Source organism: Mobula birostris, chromosome 24, assembly GCF_030028105.1.
Source record: "Mobula birostris isolate sMobBir1 chromosome 24, sMobBir1.hap1, whole genome shotgun sequence".
Lineage (NCBI taxonomy): Eukaryota > Metazoa > Chordata > Chondrichthyes > Myliobatiformes > Myliobatidae > Mobula > Mobula birostris.
Genome location: NC_092393.1, coordinates 62,990,222 through 63,009,883, shown reverse-complemented (window position 1 = coordinate 63,009,883; position 19,662 = coordinate 62,990,222). Strand labels below are relative to the sequence as shown.

General features: G+C 48.9%; 1 protein-coding gene across 1 annotated transcript in view; it reads right to left on the bottom strand.

Annotated features, from left to right (window-relative positions):
• Nucleotides 1–4,280: 4,280 nt before the first annotated feature.
• Nucleotides 4,281–19,662, bottom strand: part of ankfn1a (ankyrin repeat and fibronectin type III domain containing 1a) — a 75,498-nt gene continuing 60,116 nt past the window's right edge. Inside the window, exons 14-17 of the mRNA XM_072242098.1 lie at nt 16,932–17,100; nt 13,371–13,537; nt 7,200–7,404; nt 4,281–5,038 (exon numbers count right to left, since the gene is read on the bottom strand). Of these exons, the coding sequence (XP_072098199.1) occupies nt 4,302–5,038; nt 7,200–7,404; nt 13,371–13,537; nt 16,932–17,100 (1,278 nt within the window). The 3' untranslated portion in view covers nt 4,281–4,301. The remainder of the gene's footprint in view (nt 5,039–7,199; nt 7,405–13,370; nt 13,538–16,931; nt 17,101–19,662) is intronic.

Genomic DNA, 19,662 nt, shown 5'->3' with positions numbered 1-19,662 from the left:
GCGGGGCCGAGAGGGGATCGTTGCTAAGGGCGGGGCCGGGGTCAAGCGGCCAGCCGAAGCTCCTCAAATCGAAGTTGCTGGTGAACGCATTCCGCAGCATCTGCAGAATTCCTGTTGTTGGAGCTTTTCAAAGTTTATTGTCACAAGGATAGGTCCGTTTATGGCAGGAGCAATGGATAAACTCCCTTCCAGCATCATCACATCAGATAAGCAACGTTCACCAGGAAAGCACGCAAATTATACACAACTAATACAAGGAAAAACACAATTAAAATAAAAATGTCCATTTTAAGTGCAACGTAACCGAAGTGTTCATAGTGTTGCCGAATACCAATTACAGTACAGTTTTGCCGGTCGGTTCAAAACCAGATGGTGGAAGGGAAGTAACTGTTCTTGGACCTGGTGGTGTCCTGACCCGGGCGGTGGGATCTCGATGATGGATGTTGCTTTGAGACAGCGCCTCCCGGTGGAGAGGGATATGCCAGTACAGTAATGTATCGGACAGAGGCCACTACTCTACAGCCTCTTGTGTTCCTTGTGCGTTAGAATTGCCGTGACGAGCTAAGATACTTTCATCAGTACATATGTAGACATTTGTTAGTGTTTGATGTCAAGCTTAACCTCCTAAAAAGCATGCTTTCCTTGTGCTGCTGGGCCCAAGACAGGTCACCCGATATGTTAACGCCCAGGAACTTAAATTTGCTCTCCCTCTCCACCACCGACTTCACAATGTAGGCTGGAGTGTGTGTTCACCTTCCTTCCCCTTCCGGAAGACAACCGTCATCGTTGGTTTTACTGGCGTTGAGCAATATTTCTTTCTTTTTCTTTCTCTCTCTCTCACAACAACAGGAATTCTGCAGATGCTGGAAATTCAAGCAACACACATCAAAGTTGCTGGTGAACGCAGCAGGCCAGGCAGCATCTCTAGGAAGAGGTGCAGTCGTCGTTTCAGGCCGAGACCCTTCGTACCTGACGAAGACCTGACGAAGGGTCTCGGCCTGAAACGTCGACTGCACCTCTTCCTCGAGATGCTGCCCGGCCTGCTGCATTCACCAGCAAATTTTATGTGTGTTGCACACACACACACACATCTGGCTCGCCACCACCAACAACAACGGTGATGTGTTTGAATTGAAGATGCCATTGCAGCTATGCCTGGCCACAGTCATGCATGCAGGGAGCAAAGATTCAAAGACATTCTCAAGATTCAAAGATTCAAAACACTTTATTGTCATTCTAACCGTACATCAGCTCTGCAGGGCAGAATGAGAGCATTTCTCAGGAGCAGTGCAATCATAACATAACAAACGCAACACTAAATAATAAACATAACAATAAATAGTAAAACACAACAGCCACATGTCAGTTAAAATCAAGTTTTGTGTCCAGTGCAAGTTAAAAGTGTCCAAAGCAGAGTCAGGTAGAGCAGCTATTTAGCAGTCTGACTGCCTGTGGGAGGAAGCTGTTTAGTAGCCTTGTGGTTTTAGTTCTGATGCTCCTGTAACGTTTGCCTGATGGCAGAAGAACAAGCAGTTCATGGAGAGGGTGTGAGGGGTCTTTAACGATGTACCGTGTCTTCTGGAGGCACTGACTCTGAAAGAGATCTTGGACAGAAGGTAGGGAGACCCCAATAACCTTCTCTGCTCCCCTAACCATCCTCTGCAAGGTTTTTTTGTCGACAGCACTGCAGCTGGAGTACCAGGTTGTGATGCAAAAGGTCAGCACACTCTCAACCACGCCTCTGTAGAATGTAGTTAAGATGTCAGTGGGGAGTGATGCTTGTTTAAGCTTCCTCAGAAAGTGCAATCTCTGCTGGGTCCGTTTCACAATCCCAGTGGTGTTCCTGGACCAGGTTGAGATTGTCCGAGATCTGCACCCCAAGGAACTTGATGTTTTCCACTCTCTCCACTGTGGAGCCGCTGGTGCTGAGGGGTGTGTGCTCAGGCTGAGACCGTCTGAAATCGACAATCATCTCCTTGGTTTTGGTGACATTAAGCATCAAGTTGTTATCCCTGCACCAGCTCTCTAGGTGTTTGATCTCCTCCCTGTACATTGTTTCATCATTTTTGCAGATGAGCCCCACCACTGTGGTATCATCTACAAATGTAATGATTAGGTTCTCCTTGAATCTGGCTGCACAGTCATGTGTTAGCAGTGTAAACAGCAATGGGCTGAGCACTCAGCCCTGCGGGGATCCAGTGCTCAGTGTGATGGAGTCAGAGACGTTCCTGCCAACACGGACTGACTGTGGTCTCTCTGTCAAGAAATCCAGAATCCAGCGACACATAGCAGTGCTAAGGCCAAACAGCGACGGTTTCTCCACTAGTCTCTGCGGGAACTGAAATCAAAGTACAGGATTCTGACATAAGTGTCTTTGTTGTCCAGGTGAGAGAGAACTGTGTACAGTGTGGTGGATATTGCGTCCTCCATAGAGCGATGTGCGCAACCTTGAGGAACCTGTGTGGATGAGAGGAGATGATGGCAAGAAGACGGGTGTATGGGATTGAGCAGGATCCAGGATCAGCCATGATGAAATGGCAGAGCAGACTCGACGGGCTGAATGGCTTAATTTCCTCCTGTGTCTTACGGTCTTCTGGTGTTAACAAAACTTACTGACTGGGATCTCAAAATCAGAATCAGCTTCATTATAACTGGCGTGAATTTGACATTTGTATTTTTGTGGCAGGCATAAAACCTTGCTAGAAATTATAATAAAAAGCAAGTAATATTGCAAAAGAGGAATGGTGAGGTAGTGTTCATGGGTTTAGAAATCTGATGGCGGAGGGGAAGAAACTGTTTCTAAAACATTTGAGTGTGAGTCTTCAGGATCCTGTACCTCCTCCTTGATGGTAGCAATGAGAAGAGGGCATGTCCTGGATTATGTGGTGTCCCAATGTAACCTTGCACTAACATCATAAGACCCAGGAACTGATTGTGGACTTCAGGACGGGGAAGTTGAGGGGACACACACCAGTCCTTGTCGTGTGGAAAGTTCCTGGGTGCTAATATCTCAGAACAGAGCGAAGAGCCATGTAAGTCGCATCTGCAGCAAACCTGCCATAATGGGAAGCAGATCCAGGACATCACTAATGCAGGGGTCGATTTGCTCCATAACCAACCTCTCCAAGCACTTCGCTACAGTTGCAGTAAGTGCCACCGATCAGGTCATCGTACCTTTCTTGGACCCCCGTACAACAGATGCCTTTCTGAAGCAGATGGAAGCCCGAGACCTCAGATGCAAGGAATTGAAAATGTCCGTAAAGACTCCAGTCCCATTGACCATAGCCCTCCCCATTCACATACTTATCCAAAAATGTTCCAGTCGAACCAATTTCGATGGCATTTCGATCCACAGTCTCACCACCCTCTGAGTGAAGCCCCCGTCAGGTTTCCCTTAAATATTTAACCTTTCACCCATAACCAATGACCTCCAGTTCCTCATGTTAAATTGGTTGATACAAGACTGACCAAGTGCAGGGTGTGAAGGAACATTTAGATTCTGTGTAAGGGTGGATGTGAACACACACTGACACCTGTCCTTTGCAAGCTGGGACAGCAGAAAGACGCAGAGGGAAACGGAACAAGCCTTTACGTTTACAGGTCAACACTGCCTGCAAGTTTTTCTCTGTTGCCAGCTTGTGGATTGTTCCTGTTGACTTTCCTCGGAGATGTCTACACTCGAGCTTGCTTCCCATCGGCAGCGGTTCCCATGGAAATGTCAACCAGTAGCGTTGCCGTTTCCATTGGAACTGAAGTCCAACACGGACGTAGAACGGTTGCAGGGGCAGGACATATTACATTTTCCGGTTACGGTCCTAGAGCAGGTGGAATTCCAAACATTCAAACCGGGAAGTCAGCGAGGAGAAGGTGTTTGTAGCTGGTGATTTCTGGCCTTTGCAGTCTCCCTGCGTCAACTAGCCCCAGCCTGGGGGTGGGGGCACACAGAGGGGAGCTGAGGAAGACCTTGCTCACTTGGAGGGTGTATGCAATGCACGCCCGAGGGGTCAATGGGGGGGGGGTGCGGCCGTTTGACGGTGCACCATCTGGGTGCGGGGAGGTGGGGATGCTGTAGATGCGACGGAGGGGGTTTCCGCCGACTCCTTAAGCAGATACAGTCGAGGATCGTAGTGAGAGACGTAGCGTGTTACCTAAGTCAATCTGAGGATCGTGCCCTAATATTCAGGCCGGGGGTGAGGGCGGGGGAACGGAGGGGTTGGAAGATGAGCCCAGGCCAGCGGGCGGTGGTGGTGGTGGGGGCGGGAGGGAGGACAGTCGGGCTGGATCTGCTCCTTGCTGCCCCGCTACAGGACACTGCTGAAGGTGTCGGGGCCAAGGGACATGCTCAGCCGCTCCCCCTCTAACTCCTCACGCTGATCCAGCTCGGCCTGTGGTGTCCTAGTGCCGCTGGGTTGTCCCAGGCGGGCTTCTGGGCAGAGGGGAGGGCTAAGCCTCGGTGTGTACACGCCTTCGGACAGACTTGGGGGCGGCCCAGCCCGTTGCAGCTGCAAGCAGCCTTGTCTGAAGTGTGCCCGGCGGCCGGAAGCGGAGTGAGGGTCATTGCTACCCGCCGACCCCCGGACTGGGGGCTCTAATCCCAGGACACTGATGTCGGATCCCTGGACACTGGGCTTTGACAGGTCATTGACGTCCGACCACCAGACACCGGACTCCGTCCCACAGACCCTGGGCTCCGACCCCAGGACACCGACGTCCGAACAAAGAACACCGAGCTCCAACCCACAGACGCTGGAATCCGAACCCACGACACTGACGTCCGAACATCGGACACCGGGCTGCGATTCCCGAACACCGTTCTGCGACCCTCGGACGCTGCCCGCCGCCTCACTCCGCTCCCTCAGCCGCAGAATGTCCGGAGCGATGTCGTTCAGACCGTGAGCTGGCTGCTGGGCAAAGCGACGGGAAGTTACGGTCAGCAGGTCGGGCTCCCTCGGACTGGGTGTCCCGCCAGTGTCACAGTCGCTGTCAGTCGGCAGAAAGACATCGGAGCTGCTCTCGTCGTCGGAACTGGGCCGCCAGTCTGCAACACAGGGGAGTTTACGGTCAGATGGAGGGTTGGGGTCCAGAGGGAGAGGGGCGCGGGGGGAGGTAGGTTGGGATTTGGGAGGCAGTGGGGTCTGGGATGAAAGGGGCCCTGTGCAGCCCACTTTCCTACACTCCACCCGCCCCCCAGCCAACCACATTGGGTGGGAGTTGCGCTCTGAGAGAAACTCAGCAGGCCGAGCAGCATCTGTGGGGACAGAGGGTGTTGACCTCCAGGTCGAGATCCTCCATCGGGACCAAACTGGAGGGCAGCGGTCAGGATCCGGTTTAAAATCATCGGCATACGAGCCTATAAACAGTATTCACCGCCCCCCCCCCGAAATTATTGTTTACAAATTTATTGTTTTACAACATTGAATCACAGTGGATTTAATTTGGCTTTCTTTGACACTGATCAACAGAAAAAGACTATCGTGCCAAAGTGAAAACAGATCTCTACAAAGTGATCTAAATTAATTACAAATATAAAATACAAAATGATTGATTGTACAAGTATTCACCCCTTCAAGCCAGTATTTAGTAGAGGCACCTTTGGCATCAATTACAGCCTTGAGTCTGTGTGGATAGGTCTCTTATCAGCTTTGAACACCTGGACACTGCAATTTTTTCCCATTCTTCCTTACAAAACTGCTCAAGCTCTGTCAGATTGCGTGGGGATTGTGAGTGAACAGCCTTTTTCAAGTCCAGCCAGAAATTCACAATTTGATTGAGGTCTGGACTCTGACTTGGTCACTCCAGGTCATTAACTTTGTTGTTTTTAACCCGTTCCTGTTGTTTTGGCTTTATGCTTGGGGTCATCGTCTTGCTGGAAAACGAATCTTCTCCCAAGTCGCAGTTCTCTTGCAGATTGCATCAGGTTTTTCTCCAGGATTTCCCTGTATTTTGCTGCATTCATTTTACTCTTTACCTTCACAAGCCTTCCAGGGCCTGCTGCAGTGAAGCATCCCCACAGCCTGATGCAGCCACCGCGCTTCGTGTAGAGATGATGCGTTTCTGGTCATGTGCAGTGCTTCATCTGATGGCCAAAGAGCTCAATTTTGGTTATTAGACCATAGAACCTTCTTCCAGCTGACTTCAGAGTCTCCCAAATGCCTTCGGGCAAACTCTAGCTGAGATTTCATTGAGAGTTTTTTTTTTCAACAATGGCTTTCTCTTTGCCAATCTCCCATAAAGCTGTGACTGGTGAAGCACCTGGGCAACAGTTGTTGTTTGCGTAGTCTCTCCCATCTCAGCTTGTAACTCCTCCAGAGTTGTCATAGGTCTCCTGGTGGCCTCCCTCTCTAGTCCCCTTCTTGCACGGTCACTCAGTTTTTGAGGATGGCCTGCTCTAGGCAGATTTACAGTCGTGCCATATTCTTTCCATTTCTTGATGATTGACGTAACTGTACTCCAAGGGATATTCAATGACATGGAAATTTTCTTGTATCCATCTCCTGACTTGTGCTTTTCAACAACCTTTTAATGGAGTTGTTTGGCATATTCTTCTGTCTTCATGGTGTAGTTTTTGCCAGGATATTGTCTCATCAGCAGTTGGACCTCCAGATACAGGTGTACTTTTTCTACAATCAATTGAAACACCTTGACTGCACACAGGTCTCCAAAAACAGACCTCCATTGAACTAATTACGTGACTTCTAAAATGAATTGGCTGCACCAGTGATGATTTGATGTGTTATATTAAAGGGAGCGGGTACTTATACAATCAATTATTTTGTGTTTTATGTTTGTAATTAATTTAGATCACTTTGTAGAGATCTGTTTTCACTTTGACACGAAAGAGTCTTTTTCTGTTGATCGGAGTCAAAAAAAGCCAAATTAATCCACTGTGTTTCAGTGCTGTAAAACAATAAAAACATGAAAGCTTCCAAGAGGGATGAATACTTTTTATAGACACCGTACGTCATGAAATTTGTTAACAGTGGCAGAAATACAATGCAATTCATGATAATACAGGGGAAAAATAAATAAGTGAAAAAGGCTGACCCACTCACAGATATTCCACTGCAACTTGCTAGCTCAGCTCTTTGGGTCTGCCTCCCTCCCTCTCCCAGTCGCAGGGGATTCAGCGCTGACCCCTGTGTTTGTAATCATTTGGCACTTTATCAAATGCCTCTGGGGACCCAAGAGCGCCACATCACCTGGGGCAACTGGTGAGGCCTTCCCGCTGACACTTCTCCCCTGATGATTCTCTGGCGAGGGCAGGCAATCATTATTCACCCGAAGCACCTCCTCTGATGTATCCATGAGCCAGGTGATGGGGAGACTCCCGGAGGGGCGTTTGTAGCGTGCGTATGTCAGGGCATCCATGATCCAGCGCACCTCCCGCCACAATCCATCCAGTTGCTGGAGCACAAGGAAGAGCTGGTCAGGCTGTATTCAGAGGCTGCATTTAGTTCTGGTTTCCCTTTTGTATGGTGTGCGGGCTTTGGAGGGGTCCAGTGATCACAGTGCCATTATTTTCAATATAATTATGGAGAAGGACAGGTCTGCACCCAGGGTTGAGATTTTTGATTGGAGAAAAACTAACTTTGAGGAGATGCGAAAGGATTTAGAAGGAATGGATTGGGACAAATTGTTTCATGGGAAGGATGTAATAGAGAAATGGAGGTCATTTAAAGGTGAAATTTTGAGGGTACAGAATCCTAATGTTCCTGTTAGGTTGAAAGGAAAGGTTAACCATTTGAGAGAGCCATGGTTTTCAAGGGATATTGGAAACTTGGTTCGGAAAAAGAGAGATATCTACAATAAATATAGGCAGCATGGAGTAAATGAGGTGCTCGAGGAATATAAAAAATGTAAAAATAATCTTAAGAAAGAAATTAGGAAAGCTAAAAGAAGATATGAGGTTGCTTTGGCAAGTAAGGTGAAAATAAATCCAAAGGGTTTCTACAGATATATTAATAGCAAAAGGATAGTGAGGGATAAAATTGGTCCCTTAGAGAATCAGAGTGGACAGCTATGTGTGGAACCAAAAGAGATGGGGGGAGATTTTGAACAATTTCTTTTCTTCGGTATTCACTAAGGAGAAGGATATTGAATTGTGTAAGGTAAGGGAAACAGGTAGGAAAATTATGGAAACTATGATGATTAAAGAAGAGGAAGTACTGGAGCTTTTAAGGAATATAAAGGTGGATAAGTCTCCGGGTCCTGACAGGATATTCCCTAGGAACTTGAGGGAAATTAGTGTGGCAATAGCAGAGGCTCTGACAGAAATATTTCAAATGTTATTAGAAACGGGGATGGTGCCGGAGGATTGGCGTATTGCTCATGTTGTTCCATTGTTTAAAAAGGGTTCTAAGAGTAAACCTAGCAATTATCGGCCTGTGAGTTTGACATCAGTGGTGGGTAAACTGATGGAAAGTATTCTTGGAGATGGTATATATGATCATCTGGATAGACAGGGTCTGATTAGGAACAGTCAACATGGATTTGTGCGTGGAAGGTCATGTTTGACAAACCTTATTTGATTTTTTGAAGAGGTTATTGGAAAGTTGACGAGGGTAAAGCGGTGGATGTTGTCTATATGGACTTCAGTAAGGCCTTTGACAAGGTTCCACGCGGAAGGTTAGTTAGGAAGGTTCAATCGTTAGGTGTTAATATTGAAGTAGTAAAATGGATTCAGCAATGGCTGGATGGGAGACGCCAGAGAGTTGTGGAGGATAGCTGTTTGTCAGATTGGAGGCTGGTGTCTAGCGGTGTGTCTCAGGGATCTGTACTGGGTCCAATGTTGTTTGTCATATACATTAATGATCTGAATGATGGGGTGGTGAATTGGGTTAGTAATTATGCAGATGATACTAAGATAGGTGGTGTTGTGGATAATGAAGTAGCTTTTCAAAGCTTGCAGAGAGATTTAGGCCAGTTAGAAGAGTGGGCTGAAAGATGGCAGATGGAGTTTAATGCTGAAAAATGTGAGGTGCTACATTTTGGTAGGACTAATCAAAATAGGACGTACATGGTAAATGGTTGGGCATTGAAAAATGCAGTAGAACAGAGGGATCTAGGAATAATGGTGCATAGTTCCCTGAAGGTGGAATCTCATGTGGATAGGGTGATAAAGAAAGCTTTTGGTATGCTGGCCTTTATAAATCAGAGCATTGAGTATAGGAGTTGGGATGTAATATTAAAATTGTACAAGGCATTGGTGAGGCCAAATTTGGAGTATTGTGTACAGTTCTGGTCACCGAATTATAGGAAAGATGTCAACAAAATAGAGAGAGTACAGAGAAGATTTACTAGAATGTTACCTGGATTTCAGCACCTCAGTTACAGAGAAAGGTTGAACAAATTGGGTCTTTATTCTTTGGAGCATAGAAGGTTGGGGGGGGGGGGGTCCTGATAGAGGTATTTAAAATTATGAGGGGGATAGATAGAGTTGATGTGGATAGGCTTTTTCCACTGAGAGTAGGGGAGATTCAAACAAGAGGACATGAGTTGAGAGTTAGGGGGCAAAAGTTTAGGGGTAACATGAGGGGGAATTTCTTTATTTAGAGAGTGGTAGCTGTGTGGAACGAGCTTCCAGCAGAAGTGGTAGAGGCAGATTCGATATTGTCATTTAAAGTAAAATTGGATAGCTATATGGACATGAAAGGAATGGAGGGTTATGGGCTGAGTACAGGTCAGTGGGACAAGGTGAGAGTAAGTGTTCAGCATGGACTAGAAGGGCCGAGATGGCCTGTTTCCATGCTGTAATTGTTATATGGTCATATGATTACCAGGATGTTGCCTGGATTAGAGAACATGTGTAATGAGAGCTCAGACAAACTTGGGGTGTTTTCTCTCGAGTGCCATAGACTGAGGGGAGAGCTGATAGAGGTTTACAACGTAATGAGCAGCATAGATAGCGTCATCAGCCAGTACGTCTTAGAGTTGAAATGTCAAATGCCAGAGGGAACGACGAGGGGGCAAGTTCAAAGGAGATGTGGTGGCAATGTGGTGGGTGTGTGGAGTGTGCTGCCTGAGGTGGTGGTCAAGGCAGATACATTGGACAATCCAAGATAACCACATAGGTGTACAGAGAATGGATCAATATGGACATTATATAGGAGGGATTCGTTTAGTTAAGGTGTTTAATTACTAGTTTAATTAGTTTGGCAGAACACCGAAGGCTGAAGGGCCTGTGGATACTGCTCTGTGTTCTAAGAGGAAACGCCAGAATATCTGCACTCATCCTTACCGGCCACCTACTCATATTGCAGATGTCCTGGTGTACCATACTGACCAGTAAACACACACTGGCACTGTGTGCTCACTGCAACTGGGACGCCACACACACCAGTACACTTCATTCCCTCTGCTGTAAAATCACTGATACACCACACTCATCTCTTCTGGGCCATTTACCCCTCACCCCAGCTCCTCTTCTGGGCCAGAACTCCCTTACCCCAGCTCCTCTTCTGGGCCAGAACCCCTCAACCCAGCTCCTCCTCTGGGCCAGCTCCCCCCTACCCCCACCACCTGTACTGCAACACCCCATGTCCGGATACCCCCCAGTGCCTGTACTGCAGCTCTACATGTCCAGATACACCCGGCTGCCTGTACTGTGGTTCACTGTATCAGGATACACCCAGCCGCCTGTACTGTGCTTCACTGTATCCGATACACCCAACCACCTGTACTGTAGTTCACTGTATCCGATACACCCAGCCACCTGTACTGCAGCTCCACATGTCCAGATACACCTGGCCTCCTGTACAGTATTCACTCCATCTAAATACAATCAGCTGCCTGTACTGTAGTTCACTGTATCCACAAACACTCAGCCACCTGTACTGTGGTTCACTGTATCCAGATACACTCGGCCAGCTGTACTGTAGTTCACCCTGTCTGGATACACCTGTGTGCCTGTACTGTAGTTAACCATATCTGGATATACCTGATAACCTGTAATGTAGTCCACTCTATCCAGATACATCCAGCTACCTGTACTGTCATTCGCTGTATCTGGGTACACCCGGCCACCTGTACTGTAGTTCACTGTATCCGGACACACCCAGCTGCCAGCACTATAGTTCACTGTATCCAGGAACACCTGGCCACTGGTACTGTAGATCACCGTGTCTGGATTCACCCAGCCACCTGTACTGTAGTTAACTGTATCCAGATACACCCGGCCACCTGTATTGCAGTTAACTGTATCTGGATATCCTGGTCGCCTGTCCTGTAGTCCACACCATCCAGATACACCCAGCCACCTGTACTGTGGTTCACTATATCCGGATACACTGTAGTTCACTGTATCGTGATACACCCAGCTGCCTATACTGTGGTTAATTGTATCCAAATAGACCCAGCCGCCTGTACTGTAGTTCACTGTATCAGGATACACCTGGCCTCCTCTACTGTTGTTCACTATATCCAGGAACACCTGGCCACCTCTACTGTAGTTTACCATGTCTGGATACATCTGGCCGCCTGTACTGTAGTTAACTGTGTCCAGGTAACCTGGCCAGCTGCACTGCAGTTAACTGTATCCGGAGACACCCGGCCACTTGTCCTGTAGTTCACTCTATCCGGATACACCCAGCAACCTGTACTGTGGTTCACTGTATCCAGGAATACCTGGCTGCCTGTTCTGTAGTTCACCGTATCTGGATACACCTGGACACCTGTACTGTGGTTTAATGTCTCCGGATACACCCAGCTACCCGTACTGTAGTTAACTGTATCTGGAAACATCCAACTGCCTGTACTATAGTTCAGTGTATCAGGATACACTCAGCCACCTGAACCTAGTTCACTGTATTCAGATACAACCGGCTACCTGTACTGAAGTTTACTGTATCCAGATACAATTGGCCACCTGTAGTGTGGTTCACTGTATCCATCTGGCCACCTGTACACTAGTTAACTGTATCCTGATACACTATGCCACCTGACCTACTGTACAGTAGTTTACTTTATCCGGATACACCCAGCCGCCGGTACTGCAATTCACTGTCTCTGGATACACCCAGCCGCCAGCACTACAGTTCACTGTACCTGGATACATGCAGCCACCGGTACTGTAATTCACTGTCTCCGGATACATCCGGTCACTGGTACTGTAGTTCACTGTATCTGGAGACACCTGGCCACCTGTACTGCAGTTCACCATATCTGGACACACCCAACCACCTGTACTGCAGTTAACTGTGTCCAGAAATACCCAGCCACCAGCACTGTAGTCCACTGCATCTGGATACAATCAACCCTCTGTACTGTAGTTAACTGTATCCAGATACACCCGGCTCCCAGTACTGTAGTTCAGTGTATCCGGATGCAGCCAGCAGCCTGTACTGTACTTCACCATATCCAGATATACCCGGCTGCCTGTACTGTAGTTCACGGTGTCTGGATACACCCGGATGCCTGTACTGTAGTTAACCGTATCTCGATCACCTGTCCAGCTGTACTGCAGTTAACTGTATCCAGAGACACCCAGCTACCTGCATTGTATTTAACTGTATTCGCATACACCGGGCAACCTGTACAGTGATTCACTGCATCTGGATACACCCGACCACCTGTACTGAAGTTAACTGTATCAGGATACACCCAGCCACCATCACTGTTGTCCACTGCATCTGGATACAATCAGTCACCTGTACTGTACTTCACCATATCCAGATACACCCAGCCGCCTGCACTGTAGTTCACTGTATACAGATACATACAGCTACCTGTACTGTAGTTCACTGTATCCAGATACACCCAGCCCACCGTACTCTAGTTAACCATATCCAGATACACCCTGCTGCCTGTACTGTGGTTCACTGTATCCAGGTACATTTGGCCACTTGTATTGTGGTTCAGTGTATGAGGATACACCTGGCTGCCTGTATTCTAGTTAACCTTATCCTCACACACCCTGCTGCCTGTACTGTAGTTCACTGTATCCGGATACAGTCAGCTGCCTGTACTGTAGTTTGCCGTGTCTGGATACACCCAGCCGCCTGTACCAGGGTGACGTGTATCCACACACACACTCTCAACATGTTCCAGTGCTTTCAAGCACATACATCTTGGTCTCTCCATCCCTGGCCAATCACTTGACCTTTACCACATGGGGTTTGATTGCCTCTCTGTGTTGCATGTACTTAGCCGAGGTTTATTTCAGTGCTGTGCTGCCGTATGGTTGTAATTATGGCATTCCTGCCAGAGTAACTTACTCACACTCTTGAATGTCGCGGGTCCCTCCAGCAGGTTCTATGTGGTTGGTACTTGAGCTTGCTGTGTGCCCAGCTGAGTTTCAGTGTGGAGTCTAGTTCTTGGAGCTTGAAAGGGGAGGAGGTGTTTGTCTACAGAATGAACATCTTGCCTAAACGTACCTGGAGAGATTCCGACACCTCATGCTCCCTCTGCTTGGCTGAAATAAGCTCCTCATCGGAAATAGCCTCTCTGAGGGCCTGCTGAGAAACGAGAGAGCTGATCTCCAGCAGAGCCGACACCCGGCAGTAGAGCCCCATGAAGTCCTCCCGGTAGGTGCAGAAGTGAACTGCAAAAGGAATGACGAGAGGCGGGACATTACTGCTCAACCCATCAGGAGGCATAACCTGTGAGTGTGACTGAGAGAGGCCAAAACACACACTGAACCTTCACTGGGAAAACCTGGATCTGTTCATGTACAAAATCTCCACGCACCTGGACACACTCAGTATGGTTCTGGGAAAGTCAACTCGTGTCTGACAACGTTGCTTCAGTTCACCTGACTGATGAGTGTTTCCAGCAGTTCCTGCACTGATGCCCAAGTACTTAAAGTGAAGGTTGTTAAGTTCTTGGCTAGTCAGGGTGTCAAAGGTTACAAGGAGAAGGCAGGAGAATGGAGTTGAGAGGGAAAATAAATCAGTTATTATTATTATTAAAATCATGCTGCCTCTGCACAGAAATCTGGTTAGGAGCTTTGACCAGCCACCAGTCAGGAGATCAGAAGTTTGAGAGGCCATAACTCACTTAGTTTACTGATGGAGTCTAAGAGCCAGCAACTTGTGGCAGTTTTTTTGAGCTTTGGGGAGCGGTCAGCATTGGAGTGGACAGATTCAGAATGGAGATTTTGAGGCTTTAGCTCTTCGAGACATCAGTCAGAGAAAGCAAAGACAAGAAGCTGCAGGTAGAGGCTCCACCCCCCCCCCACCTTTACATTTGCTCAGCTGGGACAGTAGAGATGTAGGACAGGATAGTGAAATGCTCCTCTTGTGGGATGTGGGAAGGCAGGGAGACATCCCTGACAACTACAACTGCGAGAAGTGCATCCAGCTGCAGCTTCTAACAATTCGCGTTAAGGAGTTGGAGCTGGAACTGGGCGAACTCTGGATCATATTAGAAACATAGAAAACCTACAGAACAATACAGGCCCTTTGGCCCACAGAGTTGTGCCAAACATGTCCCTACCTTAGAAATTACTAGGCTTACCCATAGCCCACTATTTTTCTAAGCTCCATGTACCTATCTAAAAGTCTCTTAAAAGACCCTATCATATTCACCTCCACCACCATTGCCGGCAGCCCATTTCATGCACTCACCATCCTCTGAGTAAAAAAACCTACCCCTGACATCTCCTCTGTACCTACTCCCCAGCACCTTAAACCTGTGCCCTCTTGTGGCAACCATTTCAGCCCTGGGACAAAGCCTCTGACTATCCACATGATCAAATGCCTCTCTTTATCTTGTACACCTCTATCAGGTCACCTCTCATCCTCCATCGCTCCAAGGAGAAAAGGCTGAGTTCACTCAACCTATTCTCATAAGGCATGCTCCCCAATCCAAGCAACATCCTTGTAAATCTCCTCTGCACCCTTTCTATGGTTTCTACATCCTTCCTGTAGAGAGGCGACCAGAACTGAGCACAGTACTCCAAGTGTGGTCTGACCAGGGTCCTAAACAGCTGCAACATTACCTCTCGGCTCCTAAATTCAATTCTAATGATGAAGACCAATACACTGTACGCCTTCTTAACCACAGAGTCAACCTGCGCAGCTGTTTTGGAGGCTGAGGGGGGTGATAGAATATATAGAGAGATAGTTACACCGAAGGTACAGGACACAGGAAACTGGGTGACCGTCAGGAAGGGGAAAGGGGGTAAGGAGCCAGTGCAGAGAACCCTGTGCCATCCCCCTCAACAACAGGAATATCATTTTGGATACTGTCTGGGGGGTGGGGGGTGATCTAACAGGAGAGTCACAGTGATCGTGTCTCTGGCACTGAGTCCGGCTCTGTGACTCAGAAGGGAAGAGGGGAGAAGGGGCATGCTGTGGTGACAGGGGATTCGTTAGTTGGGGAAACGGAGAGGAGGTTCTGTGGGCGAGAATGAGATTCCCAGATGGAATGTTGCCTCCTGGGTGCCAGGGTCCGGGACGCCCCAGACTGAGTCCTCAACATTCTTAAGTGGGAGAGTGAACAGCCAAGGTCATGGTCCATGTAGGTCTCTGCCCCGAGACTCCCCTACAATAGGAGCATCCTCTCCTCATTCTCTTGTGGACCCTCTCCAATGCCAACAGATATGTCATTGATAAGGGGCCCAAAACTGCTCACAATATTCCAAGTGTAGTCTAAGCAGCAGGGAGGTGGATCTAACAACTTGGAAAAGTAAGGATGAAGTAAAAGGGAAAGAGATTGCAGGAGAGTCATAGAGAAGTACAACACAGAAACAGGCCCTTCAGCCCATCTATTCCATGCCAAAAGCACTTAATCTGCCTACTCCCATCAACTAGCACCGAGACCATAGCCCTCCATATCCCTATCATCCATGTACCTGTCCAGACTTCTCTTAAGCATTGAAATCAAGCTCACACACACCACTTATGCCGGCAGCTCATTCCACACTTACACCACGCTCCGAGTGAAGTAGTTTTCCCTCATGTTCCCCTTAAACTTCTCACCTTTCACCCTTAACCCAAGACCTCTAGTTGTAGTCACATCCAACCCCAGTGGAAAAAGCCTGCTTGCATTTACCCTGTCTACACCCCTCATGATATTGTATAATTATATCAAACCTCCTCTCAATCTTCTATGTTCCAAGGAATAAAGTCCTAACCTGTTCATTCTTCCCATATAACTCAGGACCAGACTCGGCAACATCCTTGTAAATTTTCTCTGTACTCATTCAACCACCTGTACATCTTTCCTGTAGGTAAGTAACCAAAACTGTACGCAATACTCCAAATTTGGCCTCACCACTGTCTTATACCAGAGGTTACTGAAGTTTGGCAGAATTTTAAAAAGACAGAAAGATCAGAAATGAGTAATAATTTAACTTCTGGTAACATAGAGACAGCATTGAACAGGGTGAATACAGGACTGAAGGTGATATATTTGAATGTGCATTGTATACGGAATAAGGTAGATGAACTTGCAGCACAGTTACAGATTGGCAGGTATGATGTTGCAGGCATCACTGAATCATGGCTGAAGCTTGGAACTTGATGTCCAAGGATACGCATTGTAACAAACGGATAGGTAGGTAGGCAGCGGGGGCAAGGTGGCTCTGTTGGTAAAAAAGTGAAATCAAATCTTGGAAAGAGGTGACATAAGTCAGCAGATGTAGAATCGTTGTGCGTAGAGTTAAGGAACTGGTAAAAATACCCAAATGGGAGCTATATTAGAGATCCCCATACAGTAGGCAGGATGTGGGATATAAATTATAACAGAAGATAGAAAGTGCATGAAATAAGGGCAACGTTACAGCAGTCATGAGTGATTTCAATATGAAAGCAGATTGGGGAAATCAGGTGCTGATTTCGGATCACAAGAGACAGAATTTGTAGAATGCTGAGGAGATAGCTTTTTCAGGGCAGCTTGTGGCTATGGCCACTATGGCTGAAAAATGTGAAATAAAACCAAGACATCTTCCTTCGCTGGACCCAGACTGTGAGCAGATCAGGGCAGGTACGTACCCAACTCGAACATCTGCAGGGGCAGCTTGAAGAAGCTGGAGTCAGGAAGGTTGGCGGTGGGTTGCCCGGGAGCAGTGCACACCGAGGCAGAAGGGGGCAGGAGCAGCAGCAGGGAGACATCGTGACCCAACTCCAGCACCTCCTGCGTGAACACACGGAACTCCTCTGCCTGCAGGTCCAAGAGAAAAGAGCAGAGAGTGAAAGTGTGGCTGTGGGGGGGGGGGGTCTGTGTCAGTGTCACAGTGAGGGGTGTGGAGTGTGTCAGTGTCATAGTGAGGGGTGTGTCAGTGTGTCGGTGTCACAGTGAGGGGTGTGTCAGTGTCACAGTGAGGGGTGTGTCAGTGTCATAGTGAGGGGTGTGTCAGTGTGTCGGTGTCACAGTGAGGGGTGTGTCGGTGTCACAGTGAGGGGTGTGTCAGTGTCATAGTGAGGGGTGTGTCAGTGTGTCGGTGTCACAGTGAGGGGTGTGTCGGTGTCACAGTGAGGGGTGTGTCAGTGTGTCAGTGTCACAGTGAGGGGTGTGTCAGTGTCTCAGTGAGGGGTGTGTCGGTGTGTCTGAGTCACAGTGAGGGGTGTGTCGGTGTCACAGTGAGGGGTGTGTCAGTGTGAGTCGGTATCACAGTGAGGGGTGTGTCGGTGTCACAGTGAGGGGTGTGTCAGTGTGTCAGTGAGGGGTGTGTCAGTGTGTCAGTGAGGGGTGTGTCGGTGTCACAGTGAGGGGTGTGTCTGTGTCACAGTGAGGGGTGTGTCAGTGTGTCAGTGTCACAGTGAGGGGTGTGTCAGTGTGTCAGTGAGGGGTGTGTCAGTGTCACAGTGAGGGGTGTGTCTGTGTCACAGTGAGGGGTGTGTCAGTGTGTCGGTGTCACAGTGAGGGGTGTGTCTGTGTCACAGTGAGGGGTGTGTCAATGTCACAGTGATGAGTGAGTCAGTGTCACGGTGAGGAGTGTGTCGGTGTGTCTGAGTCACAGTGAGGGGTGTGTCAGTGTGTCAGTGTCACAGTGAGGGGTGTGTCAGTGTGTCAGTGTCACAGTGAGGGGTGTGTCAGTGTCAGGGTGAGGGGTGTGTCAGTGTGTCAGTGTCACAGTGAGGGATGTGTCAGTGTCACAGTGAAGGTGTGTCAGTGTCACAGTGAGGGGTGTGTCAGTGTCACAGTGAAGGTGTGTCAGTGTGTCAGTGTCACAGTGAGGGGTGTGTCAGTGTCACAGTGAGGGGTGTGTCGGTGTGAGTCGGTATCACAGTGAGGGGTGTGTCAGTGTCACAGTGAGGGGTGTGTCAGTGTGTCTGAGTCACAGTGAAGGTGTGTCTGAGTCACAGTGAAGGTGTGTCGGTGTCACAGTGAGGGTGTGTCAGTGTCACAGTGAGGGGTGTGTCGGTGTGTCTGAGTCACAGTGAGGGGTGTGTCGGTGTTACAGTGAGGGGTGTGTCAGTGTCTCAGTGAGGGGTGTGTCAGTGTCACAGTGAGGGGTGTGTCAGTGTGTCAGTGTCTCAGTGAGGGGTGTGTCAGTGTGTCAGTGTCTCAGTGAGGGGTGTGTCGGTGTGTCTGAGTCACAGTGAGGGGTGTGTTGGTGTCACAGTGAGGGGTGTGTCAGTGTGAGTCGGTATCACAGTGAGGGGTGTGTCGGTGTCACAGTGAGGGGTGTGTCAGTGTCACAGTGAGGGGTGTGTCAGTGTCACAGTGAGGGGTGTGTCAGTGTCTCAGTGAGGGGTGTGTCGGTGTGTCTGAGTCACAGTGAGGGGTGTGTCAGTGTGAGTCGGTATCACAGTGAGGGGTGTGTCGGTGTCACAGTGAGGGGTGTGTCGGTGTCACAGTGAGGGGTGTGTCAGTGTGAGTCGGTATCACAGTGAGGGGTGTGTCAGTGTCACAGTGAGGGGTGTGTCAGTGTCACAGTGAGGGGTGTGTCGGTGTCACAGTGAGGGGTGTGTCAGTGTGTCAGTGAGGGGTGTGTCAGTGTCACAGTGAGGGGTGTGTCAGTGTCACAGTGAGGGATGTGTCAGTGTCACAGTGAGGGGTGTGTCTATGTCACAGTGAGGAGTGAGGGGTGTGTCGGTGTCACAGTGAAGGTGTGTCAGCGTGTCAGTGAGGGGTGTGTCAGTGTGTCAGTGAGGGGTGTGTCGGTGTCACAGTGAGGGGTGTGTCTGTGTCACAGTGAGGGGTGTGTCAGTGTCACAGTGAGGGATGTGTCAGTGTCACAGTGAGGGGTGTGTCAGTGTGTCAGTGAGGGGTGTGTCAGTGTCACAGTGAGGGGTGTGTCTGTGTCACAGTGAGGGGTGTGTCAGTGTGTCGGTGTCACAGTGAGGGGTGTGTCTGTGTCACAGTGAGGGGTGTGTCAATGTCACAGTGAGGAGTGAGTCAGTGTCACGGTGAGGAGTGTGTCGGTGTGTCTGAGTCACAGTGAGGGGTGTGTCAGTGTGTCAGTGTCACAGTGAGGGGTGTGTCAGTGTGTCAGTGTCAGGGTGAGGGGTGTGTCAGTGTGTCAGTGTCACAGTGAGGGATGTGTCAGTGTCACAGTGAAGGTGTGTCAGTGTCACAGTGAGGGGTGTGTCAGTGTCACAGTGAAGGTGTGTCAGTGTGTCAGTGTCACAGTGAGGGGTGTGTCAGTGTGTCGGTGTCACAGTGAGGGGTGTGTCGGTGTGTCAGTGTCACAGTGAGGGGTGTGTCAGTGTCAGGGTGTGGGGTGTGTCAGTGTGAGTCGGTATCACAGTGAGGGATGTGTCAGTGTCACAGTGAGGG